Source organism: Arvicanthis niloticus, chromosome 15 (genome assembly GCF_011762505.2).
Source record: "Arvicanthis niloticus isolate mArvNil1 chromosome 15, mArvNil1.pat.X, whole genome shotgun sequence".
Lineage (NCBI taxonomy): Eukaryota > Metazoa > Chordata > Mammalia > Rodentia > Muridae > Arvicanthis > Arvicanthis niloticus.
The window spans coordinates 57,539,997-57,556,986 of record NC_047672.1 but is presented as its reverse complement, the minus strand read 5'-3'; the positions used below and the strand labels follow the sequence as shown (position 1 = coordinate 57,556,986).

The 16,990-nt window shown below is 43.8% G+C and overlaps 1 protein-coding gene across 1 annotated transcript in view; it reads right to left on the bottom strand.

Annotated features, from left to right (window-relative positions):
* Positions 1-4,716: 4,716 nt before the first annotated feature.
* The window catches only part of LOC117720886 (protein lifeguard 1-like), a 33,221-nt gene continuing 20,947 nt past the window's right edge, over positions 4,717-16,990 (bottom strand). Inside the window, exons 7-11 of the mRNA XM_034519591.2 lie at positions 12,174-12,211; positions 12,001-12,088; positions 9,000-9,089; positions 6,789-6,836; positions 4,717-5,247 (exon numbers count right to left, since the gene is read on the bottom strand). Coding sequence (XP_034375482.1) covers positions 5,104-5,247; positions 6,789-6,836; positions 9,000-9,089; positions 12,001-12,088; positions 12,174-12,211 — 408 coding nt within the window. The 3' untranslated portion in view covers positions 4,717-5,103. The remainder of the gene's footprint in view (positions 5,248-6,788; positions 6,837-8,999; positions 9,090-12,000; positions 12,089-12,173; positions 12,212-16,990) is intronic.

The following is a 16,990-nucleotide window of genomic DNA, read 5'->3' as shown; positions in this document are numbered from 1 at the left end:
TTTCTCCTATCTGGCCATTGCAGAAGACTGATGGATCATGGAGAATGACATTTGACTATCGAAAATTCAGAGAGTGACTCCAATTACAGCTTCTGTACAAGATGTATTCTTACTTACTTGAGCAGATTAACACATCTGGTACATGGTATACAGCCATTGATCTGGTAAATGCCTTTTTTCTTGGTACCTGTCCATAAAGACCCACTGGATGAAATTTGCTTTCAGTTGGTAAAGCCTGTAGTATACCTTTACAGTTAATATATCTCCCTCGAAGGACATTAACTCTTCTACTGTGTCATAACTTAGTTTGAAGGGATTATCTCTTCCACAAAATATTTCATTGGTTCACTATCTTAATATACAATGATTGAACTAAGTGAACAGAAGATAGAAACCACTTTGGTAACCCAGATGAATATCCGAGGATGGAAAATAAATCCAAGCAAAATTTAAGGGGTCTCTAGGGTCTGTAGGCCTCTACAGCAGTGAAATTCTTAGGAGTCCAGTGGTGTGGGGCATTCAGAGATATTCCTTCAAAGGTGAAAGATAAGTCATTGCACCTGGCTCCTCCCTCCACCAAAAAGAAGATGTTTAGTTGGGACTCTAAAGGCACCACATTCCTCTCTTGGGTGTGTCACTCCTATCCTTATACCTGGTGACCCAGAAAGCTGCTGGTTTTGTGTGGGGCCTGAAACAAGGCTCAGCTCTTCAACAGGTCCAGGCTGTTGTACAGGCTGCTCTACCAGTTAGTTGGACCATATGATCCAGCAGACTCGATGGTACCTGAGGTGTCCGTGGCAGATAGAGATGCTGTTTGGAGCCTCTGGCAGGCCCTTATAGGTGAACTATAGAAGAGACCTTTGGGATTTTGGAGCATTACCTGAAGACAACTAGTCTCCTCTTAAGGAGCAGTTCTTATCCTGCTACTATTGAGCCTTAGTGTAAATTTGATGTTTGACAATGGGACACTAAGTTATCATGCAACCCGAGCTGGGTATTATCTGACCCACTAATTCATAAAGTAGGATATACACAGCAGTGATTTATTATCAAATGGAAATGATATATGCATGATTGAACCTGGGAAAGTCATGAAGGCACAACAAGTTACATGAAGAAGTTGCCTCAATGCCTGTGGTTTCAACTTCTGTTACAATGCCATCTGCTGCCAAGCATGCTCCTGCAACCTCTTCAGGTGTGCCAAGATCGATTGACTGACAATGCGAAGACTAGTGCCTAGTTTACTGATGATGCTGTACATTATTCAAGCAACATCCAGAAGGGGACAGCTGGAGTATCACAACCCTTTTCTAGGACAACTATGAATGACACCACTGAAGGGAAATCTTCACAGTGGGCAGTATGCATGGCCATACATTTAGTTTGGAAGGAAAAAATGGCCAGATGTGCAAGTGTTCTGTTTCATGAGCCATAGCCTAATGTACTGACGGAATGTCCAGAGACCTGGAAAGAGCATGATTGGAAAATTGATATGAAAGACATCTGGGGAAGAAGTGTGTGGCTAGACCTCTCCAAATGGACAAAATATGTGAAGGTTTCTGTGTCCCATGTAAATGTTCATTAAAGGGTGACCTTCAGCAGAGGGGGAGTTCAATGATCAAGTAGATATGATTCTGTGGGCAGTCAGCATCTCTCCTCAGCCATTCTTGTCATTATGCAATGGGCCCATAAATAAAGTGGCCATGGTGGTAGAGGTGGAGGTCATTCGTGAGCTGCTATGCTCCATGGCAAACAACATGGGCTGCCAACCACCAAGGCTGACCTGGCTACAGCTGCTTCTGAGTGCCAGATCTGCCAACAGCAGAGGCTAACACTGAGACCTAGATATAGTAGCACTTCCCAAGGTGACCAGCCAGGGACATGGTAGCAAGTCTACTACACTGGATCACTTCCTCTGTAGAAAAGACAACACTTTATCCTTTCTGGAGTAGATACTTATTCTGGTTATGGATTTGCCTTTACTGAATGCAAGCTTCTTCTAAAACTTATCATCCGTGGACTTGCAGAATTTCTTATCCACCATCATGGTATTCCACACAGTATTACTTCTGACCAAGGACCTCACTTTACAGCCAGAGAATTGTAACAGTGGGCCCATGATCATAGGATCCACTGGGCTTACCGTTTTTACCACCATCCTGAAGCATCTTATCTGATAGATTAAATAGCCTTTTGGAGACATAGTCACAGTACCAATTAGATAGCAGCAGCAGCCTGGAGGACTGGGGCAGAGTTCTCCAGAAGATGGTATATGCTTTGAATCAGCATCATGTATATGATACCATTTGTCCCACAGTCAGGATCCACAGGTCCAGGAATCAAGGGGGTGGAAAGGGGAATAGTTCTGTTTATTACGGCCTTAGTGACCCAGTAGAAAAATTGTTGCTTCTTGATCCTGTGATGATAAGTTTTGCTGGCCTATGAGTTTTGATTCCAGAGCAGGAAGCACTCCTGCCAGGAGCCACAAAAAATATTCCATTGAACTGAAAGTTCAGACTTCCCACTCACCACTGTGGGCTTCTTAAGCCAACAGGCTAAGAAAGGAGTGTTAGGAGGGGTGACTGATCCAGATTACCAAGGGAAGTGGATCGTTTCTCTACACTGGAGGTAAGAGTGATTCTGTCTGGAGTTGAGGAGCTGCTTTAGAGCATTTCTTGGTGCTGCCATTCCCATGATTAAAGTCTATGGGAAACCTAATCCAGGCATGATGACAAAGGGCACAGACACCTAGGATATGAGTCACTCCTCCAGGGAAAGAACCAGGACTTTGATGAAGTGCTTGCTGAGGGCAGAGAAGATACTGAATGGGCAGTAGAGGAAGGTAGTTATAAATACCAGCTAAGGCCACGTGACCAGTTGCAGACATGAGGATTATAGTTGACATGAGTCCATTGTATTTTGCTAAGAATGTGTTTGCACAGATATTTGTGTTTTCTTTCCTTGCTTTCTTTATTGTGTTATATAACATCTATTAAGAGAATATTAGGGGCTGGAGTGATGGCTCAGCAGTTAAGAGCACTGAGTGCTCTTCCAGAGGTCCTGAGTTCAATTCCCAGCAACCACATGGTGGCTCACAACCATCTGTAATGAGATTGGATGCCCTCTTCTGGTGTGTCTGAAGACAGATACAGTGTATTAATATAAATAAAAATAAATAAATCTTTTATTAAAAAGAGAATATTAATGGCCAGGCAGTGGTGATGCATGCCTTTAATCCCAGCAGTCAGGAAACAGAGCCAGGTGGATCTCTGTGAGTTTGAGGCCAGCCTGATCTACAGAGTGAGGTCAAGGACAGCCAAGGCTACATAATAAAACCCGGTTTCCAAAGATTATTTTATATGCATTGGTGTTTTGCCTGAGTGTGTCTGTGTGAAGGTATTGGATCCCCTGGAACTGGACAGACAGGTGTGAGCTGCCATGTGGGTACTGGGAATTGAACCCAGATCCTCTGGAAGAAGAGCCAGTGATCTTAACCATTGAACCATCTCTCCTACCACAATGGTTAAATTTTGAGATACCAAATAATTGTGCTCCTCAAGGGACATTGCCACCTATTCTAAAATGTATGTTTGTGGTTGTAGTTACATCATATTAGGCATGCTTATGACCTGCTTAAATATGTAATGTGTTTGTGATTTTACATAGATAGTTATATCATCTTAGGTATAATTATGTCCTGGTTATTATTCATTTGGACATTAAGCATGAGATAAGCAGGTATGATAGTGTGTCAAGCTGACAAGGGGTTGGATGGACTTGTGATTACTATTCTTGGTTGTCAACTTGACTTCATCTGGAATTTACTAAAACCTAAATGGCTAGGCACACTTGTGAGAGATATTTTTTTCCTGAATTAAACCATTCAAAGTGAGATGACCTGCTTTTAATCTGCATCTTTTGAGGTGGGAAGACCCACCTTTAATCTGGGCCACATCTTCTGCTAGCATCCTGTGTAAAGGACATGGAAGAAGGAAGCTTTCATCTTTGCCTGCTTGCTTTCATGGGTGAGTCCATTCCTCCACTGGGGGAATTACAGCCTACTTCTTCAGGATTCTGACATATACTAAAGATAGCCGAGACATCAAGAAGCTCTGTGGAATGAAAGACTTCTAGATTTTTGGACCTTCTGTTGGTAGACAGCTATTATTGGACTAGCTTAGACTACAGCTTTTAAGCCATCCAGAGATAGATAGATAGATAGATAGATAGATAGATAGATAGATAGATAGATTCATCCTATAATTTCTGTTCCTAAAGAACCCTGACACATACAGCAGATGTAAAGTTTCAGTTTTCAAGCTGGAAACACTGCAGAGATTAGTTTCATAATAATATATGCAACACTACTTAACTATACACCAAGACTGCTAAAATGGAGTAGTTGACCTATGTTTTATCAAAATTAAAGTTTAAGATGTTTTAAAGCTTCAAAGTAGGCGAGTTGTCCCCATCACTCGGAGGTGGTTCCTGAGTCAAGCATAGAGGTACAGGCTTATCAGGAGCATGCAGCTGCCCCTCTGTCCTGAGCCTCTTACCTCCTAGAATTATTCCTAGAATACTAGAAGTATTCTTTCTAGTCTGTCTGTGGAAAGTGGGAGACAGACAGACTGTTTTGGATTGTTCTACTGTTCAAGAAAAAGGTCACATGCTAAACTCTCCCCATATAATGTCCAAATGAAGAGAAAGGTCAGTATTGGGGGTTTTCTCCAATCAGCTTTATTTATGTCGAGTTGATGCTTACAGCTTTAAATTGTATCTGGAAAACATCAACAAAGTGGTGGGGACCTTCTAAATGTATGTCAGTTTATGACTAGGGTACTCATCTTCTGAATTTATAGGAATCCAAAATGTTTCAATATGAATAATAAAGTTTTGCCATATGACAAGGGAAACAAAATTATAACAGCTACAGCTACCATCTACTGAATTCTTAGCTTCTTTTGACATAGACAGTTAAATTGACAAATAAGTGACTATCAGAAGGACCTATGAGTGGTCACTGCTGCACGCCTGAGCCTGGCGACACTCCACAGGGGTCCATGTTTCCTCTTCTGACCCTTTGCTGGTGGCATTGGCCGTCAGCTATCGTCCGAGCAGGTCCAGAATGAAGATGAAAAGGCTGATGATGTCCACGTAGATGTTCAGAGCAGCAAAAATGTATTCTTCGGGGTCTATCTCATAATGGTAGTGCCCCCCCACCATCATCTGCACGTCCATCACCAGGTACTTAAAGAGAGAAAACAGTCATCTCTATAGATTGTATGCATCTACCATTAAGTGTCCTAAGTGATATGTGGACAGCTATTCTATCATTAAGAAAAATGGAGCTGGCCAGGCATATGACTGGGTTAGTAGAGTACTTATATGCCACATGAAGCCCTGGGTTTCGTCCCAGGACCACACAAATGGTGTGGTAATACATGCCCACAATTCTAGCAGTCTGGAGATGGAGATGGGAAGGTCAGAAGGTCAAGAGCATCATCAACTACGTAAGTTCTTGGCTACCCTGGGGTAAGGGAGAAAGAAAGGGGATGTAGAGAGGGAGAAGTGAAAAGATGCAGGCGGTCAGTTGCAGCTGAGTACAATTAGAGCTTCAGTCTTTGATGAGGTCATCCTAATTTGCTCTCTGTGAGCAAAAGTCTCACCCCCTGAAGCCCACAGAACCAACTTTGTAAGCATCCTTTGCTCTTCAAGTCATTAGCCTTTCAATTTCTCAGTATGTTCAGAAATTTTTATGATGAAAAAATATTTTGGCGGGGGGGCTTGGCATGTGGCACACACCTTTAATCTGGGCACTCAGGCAGAAGCGGACAGATTTCTGAGTTTGAGGCTAAAGTGGTCTGCACAGAAAGTTCCTGGCCAGCCAGTACTACAGAGCAAGACCTTGTCTTTTTCGTTTTTTTCCTTCGAGGCCTGAGACACCTCAGTGGGTACCAGGACTTGCTGCCAAAGCATGAGGACATAAGATCAAATCCTCAGAAGCGATGTAAACAAACAAACAAAACAAAACCAGCCAAACAAAAGCCAAGCATGGCCACATGTGTCAAGGGCGGAGAGAAGAGAATCACTGGAGCTGACTGGCCATGAACCCAGGTCCAGTTCAGGGAGAGACTCTGTCTCAAAGAAGTCAGGGGAGAGTAACTAAGAAGACACCTGACATCCTTCTCCAGCTCCATACACGCAGGGCTCCTACACTCTGCTGGGGGGTGCTTACCTCTGAGCAGTGGTGACAAGGAGTTCCCCCTTTCTTTTTGCAGTCCACTGTGTTGTTTGAATTTTAAAATTGCCATGTGTGTTACTTTTAAAACCTTACAATAACTGCAAAGATGGGACAGCAAGAGATGGGACTAAACAGAAAGAAAGGGATTCCCAGAGGCATCTGCAGGGGCCTTTGCCAGCCCTCTCCAGAGTTCCTGGTATGAGAAATGAGAAGGTGGGTGCTCTAAGCAAATGAAGTCATGCCTCGTGGTGATGGGCTTTGAGGCTTCTACACCATCTCTGAAGGTGATCTTTTCCTGTCGCTGTTATTACCCTTTGTGTTTGTGTGCTGCTGGGGACCAAACTCAAGGTCCTTTACATTCTGGGAAAAAGCATGGAAAAGCAGCCTCAGCCCCAGAACGTGGTGCTTTCATAGATCAGAAAGGGCACGCAGCTCTGCTGGGTGAGTTGTTGAGGTGTTTCTAGAGAACATCTAACTCCACTGACCAGCACAGGCCCTGTGAGCATGTATACCATGGTCTTCGGCACAGAGGTAAACCAGAACTTACCCCAGAGAAGAGCAGTGTCCCAAGTGCTGAGTATAACAGATGCAACCACTGCACAGAAAGAAAGGGGTATAGCTTCACACAACATGGAATGTTGGAAGTGCTTAGAGAGTCTCCACCCTCTGTTAAGGACCTGTTACAGAAATAATCAAGCCTGTAGGAACCTGCTCTTCCTGAACCTAATTACCCCTGTTCACCACTTAATTCTGATAAGCACTCAAAAGATGTACTGATCTTCACAATTACCAAATGGATGCTTCGAATTCCTTGTGAGAAGGGCAAGGACAATCCATTATATCCAGTCCACTTCCCATCCCTTCTGCATAACTCCTCTAGAGAACCTGCCTTCCCCAGCAAGAGGGTTTCTAGAAACACAAGGATCACACGTTCCCTAGTTGGGGACAGGAAAGGAAAGAGACCATAAACCATTCTGCAAGCAGTGGACCTAGCTCTTTTTCAAACCTGTGAAATTACCAAGACCTTTGCCTAAGCCAGTCTTGACTGGGATTTTCCCCTGACCAGGAAATATGGGGCATATTTGAACACCCAGTGTCTGGCTCACATGAGAAGAGGGTAGAGTACATAGCACCCGAGACAAATATAGCATGAAGTCTCAAGAAAGAGACAGCTGCTCCCAACGAGGATGGCAGGTTATCGGTGAAGAGGGCAGAGAATGAATCATAGCATGGTCTTGGGAGCACAGCAGTTTTAGAGCACCAAAGGGAGGCAGGATACTTGGAACACAGGATTCAAAGTTGCCAGTTGTGCGTGTGGATTTGGGACAAGAATCTTTTGTTCGTGCATGTGTCAGACTGTAGCTTGGAGATGCTTGTGATAGCAAACTGAGACTGGAAATGAGATCTGTCTATCTTATGGGAGACATAGTCTCCTCAAGTTAGGGATAGTGCAAAGGCCTATGGGACTCACTGAGTCACTGTGGAGAGTTAATGCACAGTCTTATGCCAGGTGGGCTAGCAAACACCTGTAATCCTAGCACTGCGGAGGCTGAAGAAGGGTGATTTCTATGAGTTCAAGACCAGCCTGGTCTAGACAGTGAGTTACATGCCATCCAGGGCCACATAGTGTGACTATCTCTGTGATGTCTTAGAGTTTTTTGGCAAAATGTAGATACCACCTCCCTGACTATAACAAGCCTGCTTATTCATCCAACCAAATGAGCCCAGACAGAACTCCTGGTCAGGAGTCTAAAGATGGTGTAAGAACTCCACTTGCTGCTAAATAAATGCTTTGGTTCAGCATTTGAACAAGTTGGCTTTGGTACTTTAGTCAAACAGTTCCGGGTCCCAGGCAGGGTTTCCATATCCGGCATTCATGGACACCATAGGATACACACACACGCACGCGCACGCGCACGCACACGCACATACATACTCGCGCACACACACACACACACACACACACACACGCGCGCACACATCCATTTCTGCTCCAGAGACAGACTTCACAAAGCAATGGAGATGTAGACCCCTCCTAAAAAGTCTCCCAAACCTGATCTCCCTGCTACCTCTACCTCCTTGGGGACCCTGAATGGATTAAAGTCCTCTGAGCCTATTCGATCATCTATAACATAAATAAGAAATATTGTCCAGGAATGTTGTGAGTGCTGAATGGGAGAGCTCAGTGAAAAACATCCACAAGGTCTATGTCTGATACTCAGTGAGGCCTCAGTGAATACATACTGAAGAGCAAGCTGGGTGAACACTGAGCCGCGCTCTGTGGGTCAATATTGGAACCTTTAGCTAAAGAAGCCTTTCTCCCACTTGGCTTCAGACGAGCAGCAACTGGGTGCAGAAGACACTGTCTACCATAGAGGATAGGTATCCATAGATTCCTGTCTATGGCACTTCTCCACTAAATCCCTTGTGTTCGACACACACTCAGATAACAGGACAGGAGTACAATATTCCTTGCTCAGCTGCTGGACTGTTGTACACACCACTGCCGTTGGTCTTTGATCTCTAGGACATTTTTCTAAAAGCTGGGCTTTGTAGCTCAGAGGTAAGAGCGCTTGCCTGATGGCTCAGGGCCTTGGATTCAATCCCCATCACCACAGGTAATGATAAAAACAATAATAAAATCCGTACGTGCTTAGCCCCAACACCATACCTGCTTCTCAAGGGACCTGTGCTGACAAAGCTGGCACTTCCCTCACCTTGAGTACTTTGTAAAGGTTTCCAAATGACAGTCACTTACGTAGGATCGGATCACAACTGCAATAATCCCGTAGATCAGCAGCACAATGGTGAAAACAAACAACACGCCACTTAACAGGGTAAAATCCCACTGGGGAGACATAAACAGCACATGTGGCCCCATTATCATCTAGGCAGGACCTCAGATGTTTAGAGATGCCTCTTCTATCCCACACACAATTTATCCTGGCCATTTCTTAAAATGGAAATGCCTTAGCCCAAGCACTGAAAATCACCACATAAATGATATAGCTGTCACAGCCCCTTAGATTTGCTTCAGGAAGGAGGATGAAATGGTGGAAGTTAAGATAAAATAATAAGAGCCAGGGGCTGATAATTTTTTAAACTAGGTGAAGGGTACATGAGAACCCATTGTATTTATTCTATTTTTGTATGTATAAGAATTTCTCCCTTAAAGCCAGATGTGGCACAAATTTGTATTCCCAGCACTGGGGGAGGAGGAGGTAGGAAGATCAGAAGTTTAGGGACATGCTTCACTGTGTAACAAGTCCAGGACCAGTCTATAATACTCGAATCTCTGCTGTGGAAGGAAGGAAGGAAGAAAGAAGGAAAGAAAGAAAGATTGGTTTCCTCTAGTAAAAACATAAATTGTATAGTGCATAAATTTGTGTACATAATATGATCATAACTATTCATATTTAAAGAACACATATGTATAGAAAATATTAGGAAACTGAAGTAAGTTATTTCATTATATTAACTGGATCTCTTTTTCAAATTTTTATACACATATTTTCATAAAATACAGTAAATTTTCAAAATTACTGTAAATATAAGTGTAAAAATGATTATTTCTTAATTTTTGCATTTATTAATGTGAATCTGGGTTTTTCTTTTAAAGATGAATGACTCAGGTATTTGAGGGCTTTTTTGTTTTGTTTTGTTTTTCTTAAACAGGCTGAAAAACATTCCAAACACTGAAAACACACAAGATACTTTCTTGCACTTTCCCTTGTCCTCAACACACACAGGATTGGTTCTCCAGGTGCTCTTAGTCCTGAAGCCTCTTCAGCCTCTTTAGGACTCAGGAGGAATCTCTGTCAGCTTTGGACAAACTCTGAATCTGATTCACATCTGGGCTAGACTCTGGGCTTCAAAGACCAACAGGACACACTCAGAAAGCACAAAGAGTGGGAAACCAGAACAGAATGTCTAATGGCCTCTCTGCTATTCTTTGGCTATGGTCAAAACTCACCAAAGCCATGCATGCACTCCTTCTGGGCTCTTAGAGTAAAAGGCAAGCAGAACTCAGGAGGCCAAGCATCTTGAATCTACAAGACACTGTCGCTCCTCCCAAAGGAGCTGATTTGAAGATGGGATCTGATTATATTTAAACCAAGTCGGCATTCTGTTTAATTTTCTCCCTCTAAGGGCCAGTTTAGGGTCCATAAGAAAACTCAGCATCAGTGGGTGAGGTACAATTTCTCTGGAGTCCTTGGGAGCCTTGTAGAGGGAGAGAATTATTTAAATGCCCACCACAGAACTTCATAAGAAAAAAAAAGATTTACTTGAGCAGTTCAGCTGCCTCTCCGAGTCTTTAATGCTAACACGCCTGGAATCCTCTGTAAGGCACTTTTCAGCAGAATGCTGCATTCTCTGAACTCAGGCCATTCCTTAACTGTGAGGGATTTAAATACTTGTGGGGCTTTGGGGAAATATCCTGACATTTAGAGGTTTTGAATGGCCCTGAATCTATGCCTATGTTGGCAGCTCACCTCACTCACTGAAGGGAGGCATATCTGTTTACACACAGGCCGGCTTCTTACAAGAACCATGCTTGAGATGGTAAACATCAATCTGACTCATGTCGAAGCTCTACTTTAGATGACATGGCAGGGGGACATGTGCATGTGCAGTGTGTGTGCATGTATGTGTGTGCGTGTATGTGTGTGTGTGTAGGCCACGGATACATTTCAGGTGTTATTCCTTGTGTTTTTGAAAAAGGTCTCCACTAGGACCTAGAGCTCAGAGAACAGGCTGAGGTAACTGGTCAGAGACCCCAGGGATGCAGTCTCAACCCTCTCAGAGCTGTGATTACAAACCCACACCACCACACCACAATCTTTGCATGGATGCTGGAGATCAAGCTTGGGTCATCATGTGTACACCACAACCACTTTCTGACTGAGTGTCTCCCCAGTCGCTGAATCACTACTTTTGACACAACCTGACTGAATGTTTTAACAGATTCCTCTACCTCTCTGGACCTTCCCTTTTCCTCCCTCTCCCACTAACAAAGGCTAAAATTCTGCTTGTGTATAAAGTCCTTATGAGGTGTGCCAAACAATTGAGCAAATTACTCCTCTTTAGTTATTAAACTGACTAAGGTGAGCCCATCGTTTACTAAAAGCAAGGTGACCATAAAGAAAAAAGCCACTGGAAAGAGCCCACTAAGTCCCCACAAGTGTCCTAGGGCTGGTAAGACTGACATCCTGGTTTTAAAACAAAGGTCATCAGTTGGGGTATGGTTTTGTGGAGTCATTATTAGGGTATGGTTTTGTGGAGCACTTGCCTGGGTCAATTCCACCAAAATAAAAAAAAAAACAGTTATGAATTATACTGGGGGTTGGGAGTGCTTCTGAGACCTAGTAACTATGAAGATAAGCTGCCCATTTGAACCAGGGCCCCAACAGGGAACACAGGGTACATTCAATAGCATGGCTTGAGGAGGCCACTTGTTGGTTTGTAAAGGAACCCCCTCCAGAAGTAGGCTTAAAGGAACTAGGTGAGCAGCTGTGACTGTCTGTAGGGCCCAAGGGACAAAAACACAGGAAACCTAGAAGTTTGGCTATGTTAAGCTGGTCTGTGTTACAACAAGCTGGGAGTGGATTTTGGTAGGAATGTAGTTAGCCCAAGGGAAAACTGTCAGGAGGAACCCATGAGAATAAGGGCCTTTCTCCTCTAAATGAGTGGGAGGAGGACACAGGACACAGCCAGCAACTCCCACCCGCACCACAGAGATTTGTTTCAGTAATACGTACTTTTGTTTGTAGTGCAAACAAAATGAGCACTAATGTCACCACAGTGGTGGCTCCCATGGCCCATAGGATCTCATCTGCTTTGTAGACGCTGGAGAAAGAGACTGTGGTTACTGCCCAGAAACATTCAAAGAAAAGCACACACGGTAAAACAAAACTACATACCAAAGACTTACATTGACATGGTTCCTAGCAGCAGGCCCTCCAGAATGGTCTAAAAACAAAATTGACAGTAAATCAGCAACCTGTTTCTCCAAGCAAAGCACGAGGCAGAGTCCTAGGCTTCAGAAGAGGGTAGCAGTCATGTGTGCATTTGGGCAACATCTAGGGAGCAAGCAGGGATTTGAAGGCAACCCTGGGAGCACAGCTACAGGGCACTTATGGGAGGCAACTGGTCCAATAACCATTCACTGTCACATGACTGTCACACTCTCCCTAGGACTGATGGAAGAAAACAAAGTGCTTCTGAGAACGCCACAGTAGCTTTCATGGATCTGGTGCGTGAACTTTGTACTAACTGTGGATGCAGAAACTGAGGTAGAAGGTCCCTGTGTGGACCACATTCTCATTAGTCAGATGGGACCATCCACACATTATCTGCACACTTTATTAGGACATCATTGGCTGTTTCCTTGAATATTTTGCCCATGCTTTTGGATAAGGTCATTATCTGTTGTCCCTTCTAAACATAAAATGTTTCTTCAGGCCTCAGACATAAGATGAGAACTGAGACCTCAATGCCAGGATATGGGACTGCAGGGCAGTTCCTAGCAGAGGTAGCAGCACAGGACCAGTGCCCTGAAGGACTCCCTCCACCCACATGGAACCAGGCTGTGGGCAGTGTGGGAGAGAGGTAGGATCTGAGATCTATCAGGCCAGGATGCCTGAGGGTCAGACTAAGTAACTGTCAGACTCACAGCCAGGCTCAGGACCACAACCAAAAGCTGCCATGGAACTGAAGAGGTTTGTCTGCCCATAGGAAACTGGGGAATTTGGACCTCGGTAAGGACCAGGGAAGTCCTCTAGTCTCATCAAAGATCGAAAAGGATGGCATATCCTAACAAAAGTGCTGACACCAGACTGGCTTTTGACTTTCTTAATCCGTAAGAGAATGAAAAAGAACTGAAGCCCAAATGTCCTCTGTCACATTTCTGGATTTCCCAGACTTGGACAGGGACTTTGTTGCCTCAGGCTGTTTGTTAATATACCTAAGAAAACAGTCCTGATGCTGATGTCCACCAGAGGAAAAGATTTAGTCTTTCTGCAAATGGTACTTCAATAATGTGCTGGGTTTCAACCTTCCTCCTGTGTTTTTCACTTTTCCATGGTGCCTTCTGCCTACTTCTTCAGCACCATCAGAGACAGGCAGACAGGCAAGCAGGCAGACAGAGGCAAAGAGACAGAAATACAAGGAGACAAGGAGACAATAAGACAGGGAGACAGACAGATGTAGGGAGACAGACACAGAGACAGAAGACAGGCAGGCCTGGGAAGGAAGAGGAATCCAGCAGGGAATCATGTACTGGTCTAGAAATCAATCCAATATGGGAAATAACAGTCTACTTTTGGAAGACTGGATCAGGACTTTGTCAGACACATATTTGGAAGCTAGCTGTAGCTCACGATGATGTTAGGATAGCAAGAGATAAAGTTGGTACAGGATCTGGATTTCAAACATGGGTTAGTGCATATTTTAAGGTTCTTTTAATTGTCAATTTAAAATTGGTTTTGTCTCTTCTACAGCATTTATTGCAAGTTTCATTGACTGTATAATTTCCAATTATGTCAGTGTGTTGAAACCTGGCATGTCTGTTACGGGGGTCTATCAACCAGCTTTTGTCTCACTGCCCTGAGTATTAGAAAACTTTGATTCTCTGAGAAAAGCTTGAAAGTGCTGGAAGAAGTGAGTTAGGCTTTAAGCAGAAGCAAGAGGGTAGCAGGCTTGATTATTGCTGGTATAACACCTTTAATTCCATTAGTAGCTAGCACCACTGCTTCTGCAATAGCATTGACACAGGGAGTTAAGACAACTATTTTTGTTAACCATCTAGCAAAAAAATGTGACTAATGTGTTGACTATACAAAAGGATTTATATAGGTATCTGGAACAACAAATGATGCTCTGTAACCCATTCAAATTATCTGAAGGAGGTTCAGGGTTCAAGAGTTAGGAGCCATCCCAAGTGTCACAACAAATATCACTGGAGTAGTGTTACTTTTGAAATTCACAATGAATGTCATTATAATTAGAAAAAAGTTTAAAGACACCTGTAGGATATTTGGCACAATCCTAACACCTCTCTGGGTGTGTTAACTTTGCATAGTTGAGATTATGAATTTAAAGAATGCTGCTCTGTTGACCTTTGGTACTGCAGATAATGCTGATAAAATTATCCATGGCCTGAGCTCAGTATTTCCATTTTGGATAAACTTCAGGAATGGCATATATAGCTTGATCAGGCTAGCCCTTCTTGTCCTGGGAATACTTTTATTCCTGCCCACCATGTTAGAGCTTATCTTTAACAACATGAACATGTTGGCAGCCAAAGTACATGGCTTAAACCTGAAAATGGACCCCCAGACAGAGTTATTAAATTAACAGGCTGGCAAGCCAAGGACGGGTAAGATTCTGCACAGAGCCTTACCAACCTAAGACAGAAGTGCATTGCCTTTGATAATGCATATTCCATGATGGGTAAGGAAGGCATTCTTGTCAGAACGACCTAAGACAGGCTAAGTCTTGTTAACAAAATAAAAAAGGGGAGGGGGGTAGACATGGAGAGCTGCTTGGCAAAAAGCTGACATGAACCAAGGACAAGAAAAGGGGCTGCTTGGCAGGAACATGACATTGGCCAAGGACAAGGAAGTAGGCTTCAAGCAGGAATCTGACACTAGACTAGAACAAAGAAGTAATTTCAGGTAGGAGTCTAAATTGTAGGCTACAACAAAGAAGTAATCTCAGGCAGGAATCTAAATATTAGGCCAGAACAAAGAATTAATTTCAGACAGGATTCTAAAATTTAAGCTAGAACAAGGAAGTAGGCTTCAGACATGAAAATGACCTTGGGCTAGGATAGGGAAGTAGGCTCAGATACTTTGGTCATCCTGAAGCCTTTAGAAACAGTGATCACGGGAGTGTTCACATAACTGGGTTTAATGCCTTGCTTTTTCTTAGACTATTTGTGTTTATTGTCTTGCTTGTTCCTCGACTATTTGCATCTATTGTATTGCTAGACCCTCAACCTAGAACTGACCTTATTACATGCATGTAATCAAAATGGTATAAAATCATAAAGGAAGAGGGTGTATAGGATAGGGGGTTCTAAGGAGGGAAAATGGGGAAAGGGGATGATATTTGTATTGTAAATAAATAAAACATCCAATAAAAAATGGGAAAAAAGAGTGAGTCATATAAAAGAGAATAATAAAGATTTAAAGAGAGAGAGAGAACATTCAAACATAGTCACATGGTGGTGTACACCTTTAATCCCAGTCCTCAGGAGTCAGAGGTAGGTGGATCTCCGGGAGTCTGAGGCAGTCTTGGCCTATATAGCCAGTCTAGATCAGCCAGGGCTACCTAGTGAGAGTACAGTTCTCTTCCTCTGCCCCTCCTTATCACTTCTGTTTTGAAGCTGTCTCCTGGAGCTGGAAAACTAGGAAGTAATTGAGCCAGGAAAAGATTAGAAAATGTCTCAAGAAGACAGCCAGGGGCAAGGGCATTGTGAAAATACCACAGAGTCTACAGCGCAGCACAGGGGTTTGGTGTCTTTCTTGCTTGCCTGGGCAACAAGCAGGGGACCTACTGCAGCCAAGATAGGTTCCTAGACTCTTGGAGGGAAATACCACTGTGGATGGCAGACAGCCATATGTCCCAGTCTATTTCTTTCAGCAGGTAAATTACAATAAACACTGCTTGGCACCCAAGCAGAGAGACTCACATCAGCAGCCCTGCGGATCTACTTGCTTTCAGCACCAGCAGATGCAGAATTCTAGCACAGGGGGCTCGGTGCACTTTGCACACTAATCTAATGACTGCATTTGCCTCCCTGCTCTAGCTTTCTTCCATTTGATTTGCCTATCGGTGTATTTATCTTCCTGTATTGCAGATATCAGTGTGAGCTCCCTCCAACATGATTTGGAACTAGTTCTAGTGAGTCAGTCATCACAGCAAAGAATGGTCAGCATTGCACAAAGGAAACACAAACTCAAAGGTAGACACCATCTTTAGCCACACAGGGCCAATGCTAGGCTGTCCCCGGAGCATCAGCACACCAAAGCAGTTGCTGCCAGCCAGCTGAGGACACACCAAACCTTTGGGAGTTAAGGGGTTCAGCCTGAGAGTTGGAGCATGACTCTCAGGTGCTGCTAAGTCTCTTGTGTTGAGCTCCCAGCTCTCTGGGGTGTTGAGCCTGGGTTGGTAGGCATGAAATCTCAGAGATCCTGAGTGTATTCAGGTTCGGGGGTTCAGATATTTGTTTCTGGGGTTCACATGAACAGAAAAAAAAGAATTGTCTGACAAAAAGGGTGGTCACACAGTTCGGTATGGCTGGCACAGCTTTGATGACAGAGAAGTGTAAACTGCTGAGCCCTGATGTCTGAAGACATGTGGATAGTTAAGGGACAGTACCACAGCCCCAGCTCTGGCAGAGGGAAAGACCCCTGTACCGGAGAAGAACAGCATAGAACTGGGGGAGAATCTAGGCTCAGGATGACTTCTACCATGACAGACTTGCAGTAAAACATCTTACAAAACAAAGAAAATTAAATTTCTCTGTCACGGGCTTGTTGAGTTGCAAGTGGAAGGCACTCTTTAATGAGTTCTGTGTTACTCCTGACAGAGGACCGATAGCCCCCAGGCTAACTGCAGACTTAGGTGTGGGTTCTTGTATGGCTTCGAGAGAGGTGAGTTGCCGCAACGTGGCCTGGAAGCCAAGTCCGCAGTGGGTAAAGATGCCGTCTCTGTGTCCAAGTGAGTTGCTGCTTCTGTACAAGT